At 49.0% G+C, this 18641-nt stretch overlaps 1 protein-coding gene across 2 annotated transcripts in view; it reads left to right on the top strand.

The window, feature by feature from the left end:
* CECR2 (CECR2 histone acetyl-lysine reader) overlaps positions 1-18641 on the top strand; it is a 93702-nt gene that overhangs the window by 60944 nt on the left and 14117 nt on the right. The window contains exons 3-8 of one of the 2 annotated variants that reach the window (XM_082281019.1): positions 9120-9303; positions 10008-10147; positions 10639-10743; positions 11354-11403; positions 13748-13917; positions 14663-14740. In XM_082281019.1, the coding sequence (XP_082137145.1) occupies positions 9120-9303; positions 10008-10147; positions 10639-10743; positions 11354-11403; positions 13748-13917; positions 14663-14740 (727 nt within the window). The remainder of the gene's footprint in view (positions 1-9119; positions 9304-10007; positions 10148-10638; positions 10744-11353; positions 11404-13747; positions 13918-14662; positions 14741-18641) is intronic. The other variant, XM_082281020.1, reaches the window with a different exon arrangement.

Raw genomic sequence — 18641 nt, forward strand, 5'->3', positions numbered from 1 at the left:
ATGGTGATGAAAATAGAGCAGCCCTGGCTCACAGAAGGGTGCTTGGAGCTCCTGCAAGCAGGGAGAGGGAATATGACAGGACAGTTCAAAGTAACAGGTATGTGTGATTTCTCCTGCCAGTGCTGCCTTTCTCTCACACAGCCCAATTAACAGGGGTCACAGAGCACTGATTAGCTGCCTTGGCGTTTTGGGAACATAAAGCAGTGAAAAATCCAGGGTGAATGGGGGAAAAAAGATCAAATAGACACTTATCTCAGCACTCCTGCCTGTCCCTGGCATTTGCCAGCCTAAGGAAAGAGCCTTTCCAGAAGAGACCAGTGCAGGACAGTGCTGTATCTGTGCTGGTATCTCTGCTGCTTTTCTGCCTTTTCTCAGCAAAATAACAAACACAGCACCCCCAGCAGCCGTGTCGTTGGTAGGGCTGTTGCTAGATAAGAGCCGAGTCACTGGAGAAGCGTGGGCCTTTGGCAGCTGGGGAAGATCAGAGCGTGCCCTTTTGCCACACTGGTGCCTGAGATGACTTCTGTCCCTCCTTAGGAGGAGTGGACTTGCTGCCTCCTGTCCTTCGTGTGAGGGAAAAGGGGTGGAAGGCAGCACACAGCATGTCAGGGGAGGTAAAAGGGCATCTCCATCTGGTTCAAGACTTGCTGAGCATGGTCTACTAGTGCTAAGGAGCCCAAGCCAGAAACTTCCATGGTTGCTCAGGCTGTGGCTGGGGTGAGAAATCTGGACAAGCAGACCTGGAATGTTCCTGATGGGTGGGCAGCTGTGGTGACCTTGTGCCTTCCCCTCCCTTCCCTCATACTCCCCTTTTTTTGGGGGTAGCAAAGCAACGCTCCCACTTCAGCTGTCATACCCAGGTTAAGTGGCTGCACTTGCTTCTGTCAAGCCAACACATGCTCCTGTGGTGTGATCCCTTATTAGACTAGACAGCCCACATCAGCTCTCCATTCTCCCTGCCTCCCCGGAGACACTGCCTCGCTCCATAGCTGTTCCTATTCTGCTTCTCTGTGGGATACAGCATGTCTGCCAGCTCCCCTCCCAGCCTCCCCAGGTTTGAGTGCATGGAAGATTGCTCAGGGTAAGATGGAGGAAGACAAGGAGTAGGAGTGTTCTTAGCTGCTGGCAGCCGTGGGTTTTCGTAGATGATTTTTTCCCCTCTCCTAAAGACAAACACTTTTGGAGTTCGGGTGGGAGGTCCGCAGCATCCAACCACGTAAATCAGATTTCTTTAGCAGGGTTGTGCAGCCCTTCTGCTGGTGAACCTCCTGTCCTAGCTTGGAGGAAAATCCAGAACCCTGATGTCTTCTCTAAGCATTGCTTCAGCGTATTCTTGGGGCGGTCTCTGGTCTCTGCCACATTTGAGTTCTGGAAGTGAGTTGTGGGATGGACAAATGAGGAGCAGGGAGCAGGAGTTCCTAGGGTGCTGAAATTACTCTGCTGTCCTTTACTCGTGTGGAAGACATGGGTGTATCTTTCATGGATGTGGAAACCTCCAGTTGCTCATGTTTCAGACTGCCAAATCCAGGAGTTAGGCCAGACTATTTTAGGGAAGAGCTGCTGCTACTTAACATTTGCTAACTAGGTAATCTTTTGTCCTTCTGTTTGAAACAAAACAATGGTTCTAATACAGAAAGATTTTATTCCCTTGTTCAGCAATGGTGAAGACAAATGTCCTTGTGTGTAAAGCCTAGTGCCATCCACCTGCTTAACTCTTGAGATGTCTTTCTCTTCCCCTTCACTGCCAGTGCTCCTGATGGCCACACAGAATTGGCAAGAATAAGGCACAGAATTACTTATTGAATATCTGCATTCAAAAAACTAGTTTTGGCTTGCCGTGGGGGACAAAAGGCAGACCTGTACATGCCTTGTGATGGTCTTGTGCTCCAGCAATCTCCACTGTCTTTACAAGTCTGGGAGGAGAAACTTCACTCTGGAGGTCTGATCAGTGTAATTTGAAGTTCCCCCCCCCACACACACACACACTGTGATCTCGTTCAGGGTCCATTAATGTCAGCTGTCCTCCTTTTGTTCAGAGCCACTAGTAGGCCCGCAGGTTTTCTCCAAGCATGATTCAAAACAGGCCCTGAAAAGCAGGATGTACCTGGGTGCTTGTTTCCTTCATCACAAGAGCTCTGCCAGGGTTGGACCTTGCTGAGGTCTGTCACAAGTGTGCTGTGGAGTTACTGCTCCCTCTAGACTGTCCTTGGCTGGAATTTTTGAAGTCTATCCCCATCAGTGGTGCAGCTGAATGTGGCTGCTAAAGCCTAAGGTCATGATTCCTGGATCTCCAGCTTCTTGGTCCTTTTGCTCTGCTGCAATGAAGTGTTTTGTGGAGAGACCCTTCAGGGTGCTCATGGCCCTTGGGCCTCTGGCAGTTTGGTCGCCCTGATGACAAGTTGGTCTGAGGAATACATGCTGCCTGTTGGCTCGTGTGCTTTCTGAGCCAGCTGCACATGCAGGGCTTGGAGGGATTCCTCTCCAGCCCTCTTCTCTCCCTGAAGGATGGGGTAGTGTCTTTTTCCCCCTGCATCATACTTGACTTAGTTTCTCAGTAGGGTAAATTGAAGGTGAAGTACAAGCTGGTCCATAAAGCTTCCTCCCCCACCTCAGATAAGAAAGCTCATTAATACAGTAAAAAAAAGGTCTCCATTGTTACATGAGAGCTCAAGGTCAGGCTGGTAGTAGTAACTCATATTGCTTCTAAGGTCAGCCTAAGCTTTCTCTTTCTGACAAGCCACGATAGATTGATCATGGGGGCCCTTACATTATTTTTTTCTTCTGAAATAGGCTTTGCTTCTCCAGACCCTGTTAATGATGTTTGACTGAGGTCATCCCAGCAAACCCTGAATCCTTCCCATTACCTTCCAGAGGGCTTGCCTTTGTGCCAAAGCATTGTATGCTTGTTAAGAATTAAGCTTTCCTGATCTCTGCTGTAGCAAAGAAGCTGTCTTCATTGGAGAGGCGAGAAATATCTTGAATGCCATCTGTCAGTTAATGCTCTCATTAACACCTGAGTGGCTCCCAACACCAAGCTGGTGCCTTTTTGCCAATTCAGAACTTAAAAGGTGCCAGCCCATAAGGTGAAATATCTTCAGTCCATAAAATTAATTCCATTATAAAACTGGTAAGTTCTGATAAGACCTAGGTTTTTGTTGTTGTTTCATTTAACTAGAGAGATCACAGAGGCAAAGCCATTCTCTTGTGTGCTGTGAATTAGATGTCCAAGAAGTCTATTTTCGTTTAGTACTGAGAACCTCCTAAAAGCAACACTTGTCCTGGGTGGCTGAATGTATCCAAGTCTTTTTTAGCTTTAAAGCCTTTACCAGAGAGAAGTATCACCTCTGTTATTTCCCTTACTGGCTAACTCTGTAATAGGAACTGCAAGAGTAATTACATTTACGTTTAAATGGTCTTTGGTAGAAAGTCTGAGCTCTCCCTGTCTTGTTTTCCATGTTCCTCCCACATACAACTCTTGGGCAGGAGTTGCAAGAGGTCTGTTGTTGTTCCTGCTCTCTTGTCATCCTCTGGTTTTGTCAGGGTTCTTGGTTTTAATCTCAAGAGCAATATACTGTCTGGGATTAGATGCAAGTCAGGCTTGCCTTTTTCCCAGTAGTTTAGCTCAAGAGCATGCCAGTATTTACTCTCCCGTTGCATTTTGTAAATTAAATGAAACAAGAGACTTAAAACACTGTCAGCATGATAGATATTCTAGCTAGTGGGTCCAGGCAATTATTTGGCATCTAAACTTTCAGAAGGCTTATTCATGTGTGCCAGCAGTGTCCAAGCATCGTTGGTAAATTTTTGTCTCCGATATTTCAACTCCTTATCCTAATATTTCCTTTAATCCAATATTTACTCCCACAGGACCAGAGATTTTGTGAGGGGTGGGTTTTAGGGGTTTTTTTTAAGAGATGTGTGTGGGGGGAGGGCTTGTAAAAAAATTGGCAGCAGTAGACCAGATAGGGCAATGTGCTGTGACAGTAATTCCACACTTGGGCCATGGCATGCTGCCTGCGGGAAGCGCAGATTGACACGGGGACTCTCTTACTGAATCAGTGTTTGGTTTAGCTTTTGTTTGTTTGGCTTGATTTTGTTTACAGTTTTCCAGCCAAGATTTGATTTACTTTGGAGTCTTTAAAACTAAAAGCACAAGTGACTCCGCTTCCTTTGGGCATGAGGATAAAAAAAATAAGCACTTGTGTCTGTACACATAATTCCAGCCCCAATTTGCTCACAAGGAATTTCACATTGAGTTTGCTCCTACAGGGTCCCAGTGGGTCTCTAGGTGCAGCTGTTCCCTCCCAAGCGTGCACACCAGGAGCTCCAACCAAATTTTTCCATATATCCTGTCAACTCTGTGAAATTCTCACCCTCTCTTCCTGAGGTCTCCAAAGGAGCCCCTCTAGGAAGCTGGGCACAGTGACGAGCGCACTGGCCAAGCTTCTTTTTGTGACAGCAGAGCATGACCCCACGCGTTAAAAGCCCGGGCGGTGGGAAGGGTGCCTCTCCTTTGAGCAGGGGAAAGCACTGGGATGGCCAGGCGGGGGGAGGAGTCCTCAGCTCCCCTCTCCTGGAGCACAGAGAAACCTCCCTCTTTGGGAGGCAGCCGGGCAGCAGATGGCCGGGCTGCGGCGCTGAGCTGTCAGGGGTGGATCATTTCTCTGGCTGTTCTGGGCGCTGATACCCATGGTGGAGAGGAGCCCCTCCCTCAACTTGCTCCATCTTCTTTATGTCCTGATTTTTTTGCAGCTGCTACTAAAGATCACAGGCAACTTGAGCTGCAGCCTCAGTGGTACTCTTGTGGATTGTCTGACGCTGTTCCTCCCCTTTGACATGGATGTGCTAGGTCATGTCCTTCCCCGTGCCCCAGATTTCCTTCTGTATATGCAACATACGACTAAAACTTTCAACCACAGTTGCAATTCAGCTTTGACCTCCTTTCTGATCTTTGCAAAAAAAGATGGGGACCTCTGACAACAACCCTGTGGTTTCAGAGCGTAGCCAGGGATAAGATTAAGAATTGCAGTGGGCTCTCGAAAAATCGTCTGCATCCATGTGGGGTGTACCACATAGATATGCATGAGCCATTCCACCACTGCCCCACTACAGCTATCCAAATTGCTTCGCACATCGGGGGGCAGCTGCAAAGCAAGGGATGTTTTGACGCGTGAGGGAAATTTTATCTCAGTTTTATGAAATATTAATGGTACTAGTCAAGTTGGGATGGGAGAAGTTTTACAGTTGCAGAGTTCTTTGAGGTACTTTTTCTGATCTGTTGTAGCTGATTTCTGTAGTACTTTTCCTTGGTTAATGAGCTGTGTGGAAGCTGCTGGTGCTGTACATCAGGAAGTGGTTGAGATGTGGTGAGAGTCGTGGCCCATGGTCTCACACTTTTTTTGCAAATTGTTTCTAGGACCCCCAGTTTACTTTTGGAAGAGGGTTGGTTTTCCTTTGGATACATGCCCTGAGACAGAATGTGCCCGTATACCAGTTCAACCTCCTTGGGAATGCTCCAGTTTGTAGAGAAAAGGATACGACTGACCTAACACTGCCTCCACTGGTCGAGTGTTTTTACAGGTCCCAGGGATGCTGAGAACCTCTGGAGAAGAGATACGTCTGTCTCCTTAGCTCAGTGGTTTCCTTCCTGTCTTCTTCTTACAAAAGAGTTTTTTGGAGGTTCTCAGTTGCAGCAGAGACTCTGTAGGACTTGCAAGTGTATTGCTGTCCTACTACTGAGCTTGAAAAAGGGTGTTTAGCAGACGGTATCCAGGTCATTCCATTCCTGGATGCAGCCTCTTTGATTCTTGGGTTTGAATTTTACAGGTAATTCTAAACAGTTATTCCTGGGCATTTCTGCTTTGCACAGGGAAGAACCCCAAGGGCAGGGTTCTCACAGATTGCTGTGCTCCCTGCAGATTTTCTTCTCCAAACCAACGGAGCTGTTTCAGAAACTTTTTCAAAGGGAAATATAATAGAGGTGGGATAAGTGAAACTAAGTGTAGGTGTGGCAGACAGGGTGAAGACGAACACCCTACATTTGTCTGGAGAAAAGAGGTCGGTTCCCATTAAGAGGGAAAATATAAATTGGGTAAGATTGAGAGTGATTGGGAATGCCTTGAGACATCTGTTTCCCATCTCTGGTTCTCATTTCTATCCTTATTCAAAGCGACAAATGCACAGTAGCTGTCTTTGAAAATTGATGGGGATAGGAACTCAAAAGTACTCTTAAGAACAGAGCTTGTAGTGCATTGAACACCGGGTGGATGGCGGAAATTTCTAGTGTTAGCCACTTATGTGAAAGCCAAACTAAAACAAAATTGGTTAAATCAACAGAGGCAATCCCTAGGGGGAAAGGGAGTTACATGGGCAAAGATTTCAAATGATCTTCTGGAATTAAACGGCTTCCGGGATCAGTTTTCTTTGAGAGCAGCCAAAATGATAGAGCAAGATAAGTGAACTCATGCAAGTGGTAAAAGTATCTGTCTGATCCATGCCTTCCTTTTTTTTTTAGGCAGAAAAAAAAATAGGAGCAGATAAAACCCTTTTACTTTTGTGATTTCTTCCTGGCAATCCTTTTCATCCACTAGTTATTCGGGATCTTAGGGAAACTGCTTTTTCAGTCAATTTTATTGGAAATAGCCAGAACCTCTGTATCAATTTGGTGAAATCATCTTCTACCTTGAGCTCTGACAGAGTTAAAGAACTGAACTTGGGGGGGGGGCTGAAACTCAAATGCTGTCTGAGAGCTTGCAGTCATTTCCCTTCTGTTTCTGGACTAAGCATCCAAATACAAATGATGTTTCCCTGCTTCCAGGAGAAGATGTTCTCGTCACTATTTCTGTTCTGGAAGACAATCAAAGCTGCCTTTCTTCCTTTGTTTTTCTTTTTTATTTTAATCTGATTGCTTCTGTAAATACCTGACATTTAAGGTGTGGGATCAAGTAGCACTCTTTATTAAAAAGTCTGTAAAGAGAATATATTATTGCCCGCTTTCCCAAATCTTAAGTCCTTGCTGGAAGTTAGGTCTTGAGGTATTTGAGAAAGACACTGCAGGAATGCACATCTACTTCAGGTAGGTGTACTGTGTGCTGAACATCTCACTTTAATAAAGGATATTTGCTGTAATTTTTACCCTAAAATTATTACTTGAGGCAGTTCTGAGGCATTTCATAAAAGTCAGTCCTCCCTTTCTGACTGAACTTTGTCAGCATAGCAGACTGTTTTCAAGTTACATTTGTCTGATTGCTGGTATTAGTGGGGGTGAAACAACAGTACTTGGGAACGCTGAGGCTTTGCTTGTGTCAGGCAGAAAGGAGCAAACTCCAGGTTTCTGAGGGCACAAGGTCCAGGTATGCTCAAACATCTGTTGTTAAAGACAACCAGAGGGCTGGTAACAATCATGTGGTGAGGGGAGATATCTCTGGGAGGTCAGCTTGCATTTGACGTCAGAAAGAAGCAGGCTGGTGAGGAGGGATCTGCAGGGTGGGAGCATCAACTTCTCTCTACACAAGGAGGAAGGGAAACGCTGCCAGGTGGACATGGCTTGAGGCATCTGTTCCTTCATTCTCCCAGTCACTGTCCAGTCATGGTCCTTGCAAAGAAATCCAGTCTTTACCAAATGCATAAAGACCCCTGCCTAATAGCTAACTTCTTGTTGACTTTTAATGATCCTCCTTCAGCTGGATCACACTCCTCTACCTCTTTGTTAAAATATAATAGCTTTTGTAGAAGTTAGCAATTTCTCAGGGAAATGCAATTCTGTAGTGCTGGCGCCGTTCCATTAATCATATAGAGTAATCTGCTTGTGCCAAAAACCTATCAAGTGGAGCTGCCTTTTTGAGAGCTGGTGGGAATGTGTACCCAGTGGTGTTCTTGCTGGCATATGGACTTCCCGTGTGTGCAAGAATGGCTGGGGCATGGGGGGGTCCCCTTTTGCTGTGCTCAGAGTACACAGCTCGAGCAGGCTGAGCGAGCCTGGCAAGTCTCAGGACTCAAAGTCATATGGACAGATCTTCAGAAAGTTTTATAGTTAGGGACACATGGCCTCCCCAGCCCTTTTTCTTTCCCTCCCCTGGAATTTTGAGCATTCAGAAGGAAGGCTTAAGTCTCACTAAAATATAGACAGGAGTTCTTTCAGCCTTAAGCTCCATCAGTGGTCCTATATGTATCAGATGGAGACATTCACTCTCAGTGCTAGATGAGGGTAAGAAATACCTGCTTCCTTGGGTTATATGATGAACTGCTGGCAGCGAAAGTACGACTTAATGTGACCCAGCTAGAAAATGAGAAAGATCATTTTAGTAGTAATGTTTATGAAGAGCTCGAGTGTTCAGCTTGATCATCTGGGAGAGTACAGAGCGGGGACTCCTCTGTACTGACTCCTTTTTGGGAGGTGCATTCCTGTTGGGGATGAGCCTTGGTGTATGGCAGGGTCCAAGCCACGTGTGTGAGAGGGGCTGTGCTGATGTCCCACCAGAGCCACTGATGGAGGAACAGGCAGAAAGCAGCAGCACCTTTGGGGATGGAGGGAGAGGAGACCGGGGACCACAACAGGAGTATGGGAAGCACACAGCAGCAAAGTGGGGAGGAAGTGATCAGCTATGCTAAGTCTCAAGGCACTGAACCAGGGCATGGAAAACTTCTTTAGAAGTAGAGGGGAGCAGGGCTTGGCAATGACAGATGTGGGGGGCAAAGGGAAATCTGAAGAAAATGGTCTCCACATCAAATGGGAAGAGTTGGAATGGGACCACGCTCGTAAATTTTGTTGCATCCTATTGTAGTAAAGGGTGGTTGTTGGTGCTAGCACAAGGCACTGCCCATTGGGAGAGAAAGGGGATGAGTTGCTACCATGTTTGACTCGTCCTTTCAGCTTAGAAAGAAATAACAGTCTGTGTGTAAAGAGCCGTCTATGTATAACATGAAATCCTGTGGTGCTGCAATGAAGTTGCTGTGGTTTAGGAATGTGAATGACAGAGCTGCACCCAACCATAGCTGACAGCTTTCCTTCAGGTGCTATCTCTCTCTGTGTTATGTTTGTTGGAGTTGCTTGGTGCGCCAGGTGTTTCTGGACACGGCAAACTACAGTAATTGTGTGTGACTTTTTCCTCCTTGGTTAGATCCGAGACGTTTCACAGCTACCTGGAGGACATCATCAACTACCGCTGGGAGCTGGAGGAAGGGAAGCCCAACCCTTTGCGGGAGTCCACTTTCCAGGAGCTGCCCCTGCGCACGCGCGTGGAGATTCTGCACCGCCTCTGTGACTACCGCCTCGATGCAGATGATGTCTTCGACCTGCTCAAGGTGCTTTAGGCAGCAGGAATGAGGGAAGCTGTGTGGCCGCAGGAGCTGGGCCAGATCAGAAGCTTCCTGGGATGAGAAGGGGTCACAGTGGGTCAGCAGTTCCCTTTCCTCTCCCATGCTTTGCACTGGTTTGCTCAGGACTTGGGCCCTTGTCCTGTGTGGATGTATCCATAACATGGGAGTCGCTAAGTAAATTGGCTTCTCTGGCTACTCCTCCTGCAAAGAGTGGATTTGGAGATGCTTTAATGGTAGTGGCAGGGCTGTGAGAGCCAAGACGGCTGCCTTGCTGAGGGATGCTGTGAGATGAAAGGATGGGGATGAAGTATACTGGGGGAGCTGGGGGAGGGTAGAGGAAGGGAAGGGGGGAGGGAGCTTCTCAGGGCTGTGCGTGACTGTCGCCAGCACTAATTAGACCTTCCCTGTCAGGAGCACCAGAGATGAAATGTTAAAACGAGGGAGGCCATTCAAATTAGAGATGCCAATCTAAATCCCTCCCTGGACAGAGAGCGAACCGTCGCCTTCCCCCTGGAGTAACATTTTCCCAGCTCGGCCGGGAGGAGCAGCTGTACTGCTGCTGTGCCATGGTGGGAGGGGAAGGAGGGAGGGAGGGAGGTGTTTGCGGAGGGGTGTCATCATGTTTTGTGTGACAATGTGGCCGCTTTTCAACTTGTCACCGTCTGGCGGGGGGCTCCCGGTGGGCGCAGGGCTTGGACGCCGACAGCCTCCGCGTGGAGCCGCTGGGCGAGGACAGCAGCGGTGCCCTGTACTGGTACTTCTACGGCACGAGGATGTACAAGGAGGACCCGGTGCAGGGCAAAACCAACGGAGAGCTGGCTCCAGACAGGTAACAGCTCCCACACATCCCCCTCCCCGTGTCTGGGTGCAGGGACGAGGGGGGCACGGCCCAGCCAGCCCGGCTGGAGGGGGCTCCGCCTGACTGCTGTTGTGCCGGGGGGAGCGGGCAGGGGGGCCTGGAGAGGGGCAGCGCGGGCGGGACCGGAGTTGCCAAGCAGACTGGGAGCTGCCCCGCGCCGCGCTTTGTGTCGCAGCCTTTGTGGCACCGGGAGAGCCTGCTGTGGGAGCGATGCTGCCTGCCCCACCGCATTCCTGCCTGTCTGCCCCACACCGTTCCGTGCCATGCCGGCGGCTCCCAGATCAGGCTCCCAGCCAGTGGGAATCCCTCCTCTCCCCTCCCCGTCCTGTTGCTGCTCTGATTTAATCCCTCCTTTGGTTGGGTTCCTAGCAGCTGTTCCGATTTCCGTGCCCTTCTCCCGTCCTGCCAGCCTCGGTTCCCGTGCTCGGCAGATATTTCATGGTGGTTTTGCCGTTTTTCAGGGGATGTGGGGGGCAGACAAACACCCCAAATGTTCCTGGGAAAACAGGCAAGAGACGAGGGCGACCTCCAAAGCGGAAAAAACTACTGGAGGAAAATTTGCTGAGGTATGGAAGGGCTCTTCCTGCAACAGATATAAAATACGTACATTCCCAGAGGGAAGTATAATGTATTTCTGGGGTTCCCCCAGTAAGTGTGTATATACCATGCAGCCATAATTTCAATGCAGCTCAGAAGTGAAGCAAGCTCAGACTTGGTGGATGCTTTGATCACCCTCCAAAACAAATTCTGACTGAGCTGGAAGTTTGGTGAAACAGTGGGCATCACCCTTCCAACCACCTCACTTCAAATGCAGTTCCACCGTGGAGTGCTAGGGAATTTGCTCCTGAAAAAGAATACTTTCATTGTGTGGCTTGAAGCCAGAAATCCTGGCTACTTGAGTCCATTTAGATTTTGGGATGCTTCCCATAAGAACTGAAATACTGTACTTGCCAAACTTCAGCCTGCACCCTTCACTTTATAAAAAGTTTACGAAGCTATGATAAATATATGTGTGAATATGTATCTCAGCTGTGTGTTCTGCAGTGTTCTTTTCATGGTTTTGCTCTGCATTGAATAATTGTGGTGTTCCCTATTCTTCTCCTCAGGAACAGCTGCATTTCAGTGATGTGAAGTAATGTGCTTATTGTATCACTCCTTCTCTTTCTTTTTTGGTAGGGAGAAGGCAGAAGAAAACTTGCTTATCCATGAGACTCAGATAAGAAATGGTAAAGAGATTTTGCAATATCAGGGCTGATACCACCAGCTAATAAGGCTCTTAAATTATCAAAACCCAGAGAGATGCCTGAGAGACAACCCAGCTTTTCTCAGGAAAGAGAGAGTCTTTCTGCTGGTGGTTGGGGCCAAGTTTGGAAGGAGGGGTTTGTGTTACAGACTGCCTGGCAGCTGGGAGCCTGGGCACCTGCAGGCTTCCTGTTTTATCATGGCTGAGTTTGGGAGGAAGAAACCTAACCTACTGGGATACACTAGAATGTGAGGGCTCACCTAAAAAAGCAGGAGGTGAATGGTCCTCAATCTTCCAGGGGTGAGGTAAAAACACCCCTCTTGTTAGCAGGTGTATTTTTTCAGATGGGGGAGAGAGTGGAGTCAGTGATGCCAAGATAGGGAAGGAAGAACCATTTTGATCCTCCTCACTTTTTCTTCCTCATGCCCAGTGGGTGGCTGAGAGTGGTAAATGATGTCTTGGGGGTTCCACCTAAGGGTTAACGAGGCAAAAAGCGAGTTAGCAACATGATGTGAAAGTGAGTTCAAGGGAGCTGGGACTCATTTGTCATACATGTGTATCCACTGGCTCCCACAAAACCCAGGGACTCAGCCTGCCTGTTGCCTCACAATAAAAGGCAAGGGTGGCATTGTCTTTCCCATGCCTCCTTCCCTTTGCCCTTTGTCTTCAGATTTCCTGGCTGCCCCGGAGCTGGGCGGCAGAGCCGGCGCGATGCGCGTGAGGCGCTGGGGGTTTTATCAGATCATTGTCTTCCAGCAAATTGTGTCACTTCAGCTGCAGAGTAATCTTCTGCTGGCACAAAGCAGTGCCTTAGTCCTGTTTGCTATTGAAATGAGTCCTCCGTAGGCAGCTGGCAAGGGGATGAGAAGCAAGGGTACAGGCTTTGGGGGCAGGATGCAGGTAAGCTCCCTGCTGCAGGTGGGCAAGGGATGGCTTTGCATAGCCAGAGCAGCAGAACCAGCACATGGCTGGACCTTTGCTCTCCTGATTAGCAGTCCCCAGGGCAGTCACTTGAGGGCAGGCTGAGCTCCAGGTTGGCCTGTGACCTGGGGCCAGCGCACGCTCACTCTGTGCCACTGCCGCTGCACCCAGGCACCTGAGAGAGGGCAGGGGCTGGAGGGAGCCTGCAGCTTTCCAGTCTTCCTAGGGCAACCTGACAGCTTGCATGTCGGAGCCACTCGCAGCTCAGATGCACAAAGGGCCCAGAGTCAGGTTCAGGCTTTTCATTTCTTTATATTTTTCATTGTTAGTTTGCTTGAAAATTTGGTCAGAAGGTGCATGGCATCTGCCAGTGGTGCTGATGACCATTGCTTTCTTTCCAGGAGCCAGTAGTTAGCCCCAGAAAAGTCTAGAGGGAGCTGAGAAGCCCCTCAGCCTGAAGGTGTTTGATCCAAGACTTTGCCCACTCCAAAAAAAAAAAAAAAAAGGCCATAACCTTTTTTGCTTAGAGAGCATCCTGGGGCAAAAGCATACAAGTTGCAACCCATGAGGCTTCCCTGCTCTGTGTAAACATTTGTGGAGCAGGAACCACATTCCCCCTCTCCAGGTGGGTGTTCCAACCACAATGCAAGAGAGCCCTTCCTTTGCAATTAATATTCAAGTGTTTCGCACAAGGTGGAACAGCTCTCAAAGTGTCTTGGTGGTTGGGACATGCTTCAGAGCAGTGGGTGATCTGCTTCAATCCCACTCTGGATCGAGCAGGGATGGGATGTGAACTTTTGGAACTTCCCCCCCATCTGGCAGCCCGATGAACCCTGTCCTTCGCTTCCTCTTCTGCTCTTTCAAGTGCCTGCAAAGAAAATGTTTCATTTGTGGGGAGCAGGAGGATTTTTTTCACTGCAGAAATGGTTTGCAGTGCTCTTAAAAAAAAAAAAAAAGAGGCTCATTTCAAGTTACATTATTTCTTGATGGCTTTATTCTGCTGCCAGACTAAATCAGATATTTGCATTTCCCTATGTCCTGCTCTGGCTGACAGCCTCCATTACAAGAAACAAATTAAATTATTTTCTCCAGTCTGCCATAACTGGAATGTGGACTTGCTACAGGGATGTCACACTACCTGAGTGTTGCTATGTGCCACCATCATTTCTTCACCTGTGTGCTTCCTCTGTGTCTTGGCATCACTCTCAGTTGTCACTAGGAGAGGTAGCAGTGCTTCTGGTGCATGAAATGAGCTTTGGGTCTATGGCAAAGGGAATGTTTTCCACAGCAGTGGCCACTGCCAGTGTCTTTTGCTTTTCCTGAGCCCTGAGGAGAGAAGGGAAGGGATCGAGAAGAGCTGTTAGTCATAACTGCTGTGGAGGTAACATCCTTTCATGTTTTTGAAGGGTCCCAAGGGCCTGGCCGTGGGACATGGTGGTTGCTGTGCCAGACGGAAGAGGAGTGGAGGCAGGTCACAGAGAGCTTCAGAGAGAGGACTTCCCTTAGAGAGAGGCAGCTCTACAAACTCTTGAGTGAAGACTTCCTGCCGGAGATCTGCAACATGATTGCACAGAAGGTGAGGAGACATGACATCCTGTTTACCTCTCTCTGACCGCTTCCAAGAGCGTGGATGCTTGCTGAGTGAAGGAGAGCTAAATCCAAGCAGCCTGTCACCCCGTTGTGCTCCCTCCACCCACAGCCTGCAAGCGTCACGGATGTGGGGGCTGTTGAGCTTGTGAATGGGGGGAAGACTCTCCCCCATGCTGTGGCAGGGCTGGAGTCAGTGCTCGAGGATCTGGCTCGTGATGGCACGGCAGCGTAGGTAGGATGGCTGAAGGGGTTACTGTCTTCAGCCACGTTCTGTGTCCCTTTCCTGCTAGCAGGGGATCTCTGTGCTTTTGAACTGCTGCGATTTACAGCCTGGCTTTTCTATGCAAACTGCCCGTGATTCCACTTTTACTGCCGTTTCTCTGCTGGCTCTGCTGAGGGGGCACTGGCTGCTTAGCTGTCCTAGCTAAGTCTGCTTTGAGCTGGTGTGTCAGAGCCCCAAAACTCTGAAGGGTATTGTCTGTCAGCTGAATGTTTTCAGGTGAGACAGATCTGGAAAGGGATCCTTCGGCTAGATGGCTTTGTAAAACAGGCTCTGCAGTCAGCGTGAAGTTCTTGGATTGAGTTCAGTTTGCTTGTTTGCTACCCTTGTAAAGCTAATAGGGATTTCATGGTCACTTCTAGCCCTCAGAGTTTCTCCTGCCAGTGTCACCGATGTGCCCTAATTTCCTCCACTCTCTTTTTCCTTCCCTCAATTCTCAACCCTGTTTCAGGAGAAGCGTCTGCAGCGGACAGAGTTTTCTCCCAGGTGGATGTCTGACCATCAGCCCATCAAACCAATCAAGCAGGAGGTGAGGGGGGGTGCGAGGGGGAGGACGACGGAGGGAGGCGAGAGCAGATGCCTCCTGGGGGAAAAAATAAACCGCAGCATCGCTATTCAGTGGGAAGGAGTCGCTTGAAAGTGCTTGTGCTGAAAGAGAGATGGGTGGTAATGCCCGTCAAAGGCAGGCTGACACCCGGGGTTTCTATGGCGAGCAGGGAGGTGCTGCCCTCTGCATCGCAGAGGTAACTGGCCTCGCCGCAGAGCCCACTGCAGCTGCATATGGAAATCTGCGCTCAGTCTGGGGAATTCCACTTCAATGAAAGTGCTGGCACATTCGAGGCAGTTCAAAGAAAAGTTGAAGAAGGATGAGAGGGCTAGAAGAACCGGCTTACAAAGGGAAATGACAGAAATTCAGCCAAGGGGAAAACGTGAGGCTGCAAACACATGAGGGTGCAGATAGCGCCGAGGGAGAGAATGACTGATGCAGTACGGAGCTGAGCTAGGAGGGGGTCAGCTGGAAATGGAAGTCGCAATTTAGGCTGCTTAAAGAAATGCTTATCAAACTGCAGCCTTGTGGGCTCAAATGGTGCTTTCCATGCCTCCTCACCCTCATCTCCTCCCCACCCCATCAGTGTAACAGCACTGCTGCTGCTTGTGGGTCTGTGCAGTGAACCAGACCCAGGGAAATGACTGGAGTTAAATATAACCTTTTTCTTTGGTCGGGGTTATTTTTAACATAGATCAGTTTTCCGATCCAGTTCACCACACAGCCCCTAACAGTCACGCCGGCACAGCCGGGGACACGGGGCCGTGGAGATGGGGGGTCTTTGAACTGGCAACTGCTACCCAAAGCAATCGGTCAGACAACACAGGATTAGCTTCAGAGGAAAAAATTGTCTTGATTCTATCAGGCTGTGGCATAATCTCTCACTGTAGATGTAATGGAAATGCAGTTACCTGGTGTTTTGTCAAACCCTGGGAAATCAAGCTGCAGGGAATATGCCACGTGAGCCAGAGTCAGGGGTTCCCCAAAACAAAGGAGAAAGTACAGTTCCCTCTGCAATAAATGTAATTACTCAGAACAGATAAATAAAAGGAAGGAAGACCCTCTCGTCGTGCTGCAGATAAAAGCCTGCCGAGAGGAAAACAAGACCCCAGCGATGGTCGGTTTGGGGCCAGAATTGCTGCCTGCAAAGCCCACCATGCAGGAAGCACAGGGACACGTGTTTGTTCACAGGCAGCAGAAATCCCAGAGGAGGAGGGGAGTGGGAAACACATGGAGCCTGAATGATGCTAATCAGTACCGCAGGTGCTCCAGGTCTGCGGCAGCAGAGGGCTGTTAATTGCCGCCTGTGGGCCAGTGAAACGTTTCCAGCGAGCAGGGGGCCCTCCTGGCACCCGCTGCGCCGGGACACAGGGAGCCAGCCAGCGCCAGAGCAGTGATGCTCCCACTGCTCCCAGCAGGATGTGGCAGTCCTCCCTGCCGTGGGGGAGCCAAGGAAGGTGCCAGCGTGTCTGATGGCTTGTTTGTCAAGCTAAGGTGGGCAGCAGGCGAGCCTGGGGGAGAAAAGCTCAGCCCGGTGCAGGTGACTCCTTTTTCCTGGCTGCTGCTTGAGTTCGAGATGTAACTGCTCCAAGGGCTCATGATCCTGCGGGGGATTTCTCAACAGGTGGTTCAGATTAGCTCCTCATTAAGAGCCGCCTGAGCAGCACCCTCATTAGGAGAGTGCTTCGGAAACCTGAGCAGGGAAGGTTTGGCCGATGAGGGGCCAGGGCACTCAGGGTACCCGCGCCTTCTGGCCTTCTGCCCCTGAGGTCTGATATCCACTGTCTGGAGAGCAAAGCTAAAGGCAGGAGTTTGGCCCTTTCAGAGTCCCGGGGCCAGGGGACAGCGGTGATGTTGTGTCCTGGAGTGCTCTCTGCCGGAGGGAAGGAGGCAGTGATGCCTTGGTCACAGTGGTTTTTATCCTCTGAGTGGGGAGGAAGCTGGAGAAACGTCCTTTTGCCACCTCCATGGTCAGGAAGGAAGTTTAACTTATGTTTGGTTCTTGCTTTTATCGTTCCAATGAGCGTCTGCTTCCACCAATCCAGTAGGAGTTTATTGGTTCATGTTTGCGTGGTTTTTTAACCCTGAGTTGAGCACGCTCATCCCCAACGGACTTAGGTGGGACACCAGGCAGAGGGTCCCTCTGAAAATCAGGTTGTTTCTGTGCCTGAAATGTCTCAAAGAGCCCGTGCAGCACTGTTGCTGCCCTGCAAGTGCTGCAGGGAGCAAGTGCAGTTGTGGGTGTCTGCTGCAGTCCTTGGGGCTCACTCTGCTGAGTTTGTGGTTTCTGCTTTTCTCTGCTTTCTAGATCGGGTAGGATGACATCCTCTCCTTCATTTGAAAGTGTGCCCTTGCTTTGTCAATGCCATAAGTGTGGTGGGTTGATCTGGAGCGTGCTGTGGATCCTGTGTCATGCCATTAAAGCATAGGGTGGTGAATGTGCCCTGCAGGCTTGGAGAGGTCCTGGTGTGAGCACTGCAGCTTGGATGTTGTGTTCCTGTTTCCCCAGGACGTGAATGGTGGAAGTTGTATTAATCCAGGGAAAGGGAAGGTCTCACCTGGGTAGCAACAATCAAAAGAAATCAACGTGTCATGCCAGGCTGGCTTACGTCTGCTGGTTGGAGAATGTAAAGGCTGATGGTCACATCCTCATTAAAATATCTTGGCATACCAAGTTTGGTGGCTGGTTCCTGCTCACCTCTTTCTCGTACTGCTCAACCTGATTCTTTTGGTTCCTATTGCAATTTAAAGATTTATCAAGAAGGTTAGAGTAAAACTGTTTGAAAGTGGTGTCAGGATCAGTTCTGAAAGGAAGTTGTTTGCAGCTCATGAGTAGCAAATCAGATGGTAGAGCTATTGAGAAAGGGATATAAAGAGAATCAAAAGTGGAAATGTAGAACTCAAATCTCTAGGTTCTTGACCTCTTGTACTTGTCGTAGTACAATCCTGGGCATCCTGGTGTTTGGATATTGATCGGGGAGGAAAAGTCTGAGAGACAACTGGAACAATCATTCCAGGGAGCTGAGAGGATTGCTTTATAAGAAAACATTTAATCTAACTGTAGAAAGGTGTGAGTGTTGTGTAAGTGTCTGAGGAAGTCCATAAGGTAAAGGCTGGAATGTGCCTGAAGAAGAGGGGAATTTATGTTCACCCAGAAGAGCGTAACTAGGAATAATTGGATGGAATGAGGGGTTGAGAAACAAACTTCAGACTGATTGTGAGGAGAAGCGGGCTAATCTCAAGGCATCTGAACTCACAGAATGATTTCCCTGAGAAAGAGAGAGAAGAGTAAAGTGATAACATTTTGATGAAGATATAAAATGGAAAAGAAGATAGGCAGAGTTCCCTCGTGGTGAGATGAACTTCTGGGTTTCACCTTAAAGGATCAGCACAGAATAGGTGGGTTTTTTTGCCCAATCTGCCCCTAAATGTAGGATATGGTCCTAATTTTGTCAGGAGTCCCATCACCCTCTCTTGGATACTTCTCTGTGACTGTTGGTGGTTGAAGCATAATTCTCTTAATGTATTGTTGCCTCTGGAGACAGGGAGATGATGCATGGTGCTCATCTACAGAGAACTGGAGTGGGAGTTTGTAGGGCAGCACAGGGCTGTGTAGGGGAAGGGGAGGCAGAGGGGGAATGAATGTGCAGTGAAACCAGACAACATTTCTAGGCGTTCATCAAAACACCCCCAGGTTCCATTCCTGGGCGATGAAACAAGGACAAAATAGTAATCGTGGTGCCAGAATTTTATTTTTTTTCCTGGGGATTTATAGTGGGCCTGGAGAAGTTGATGGTCTGAGCAGCAGCCAGCGGACCCCGGCTGATTGCTAATCCTCAGGAAATTCCTTCTGCCTAAGTGGTGGTTGCTGGTTATTCCCTGA

Source organism: Coloeus monedula, assembly GCF_965178545.1.
Source record: "Coloeus monedula genome assembly, chromosome: 4".
Lineage (NCBI taxonomy): Eukaryota > Metazoa > Chordata > Aves > Passeriformes > Corvidae > Coloeus > Coloeus monedula.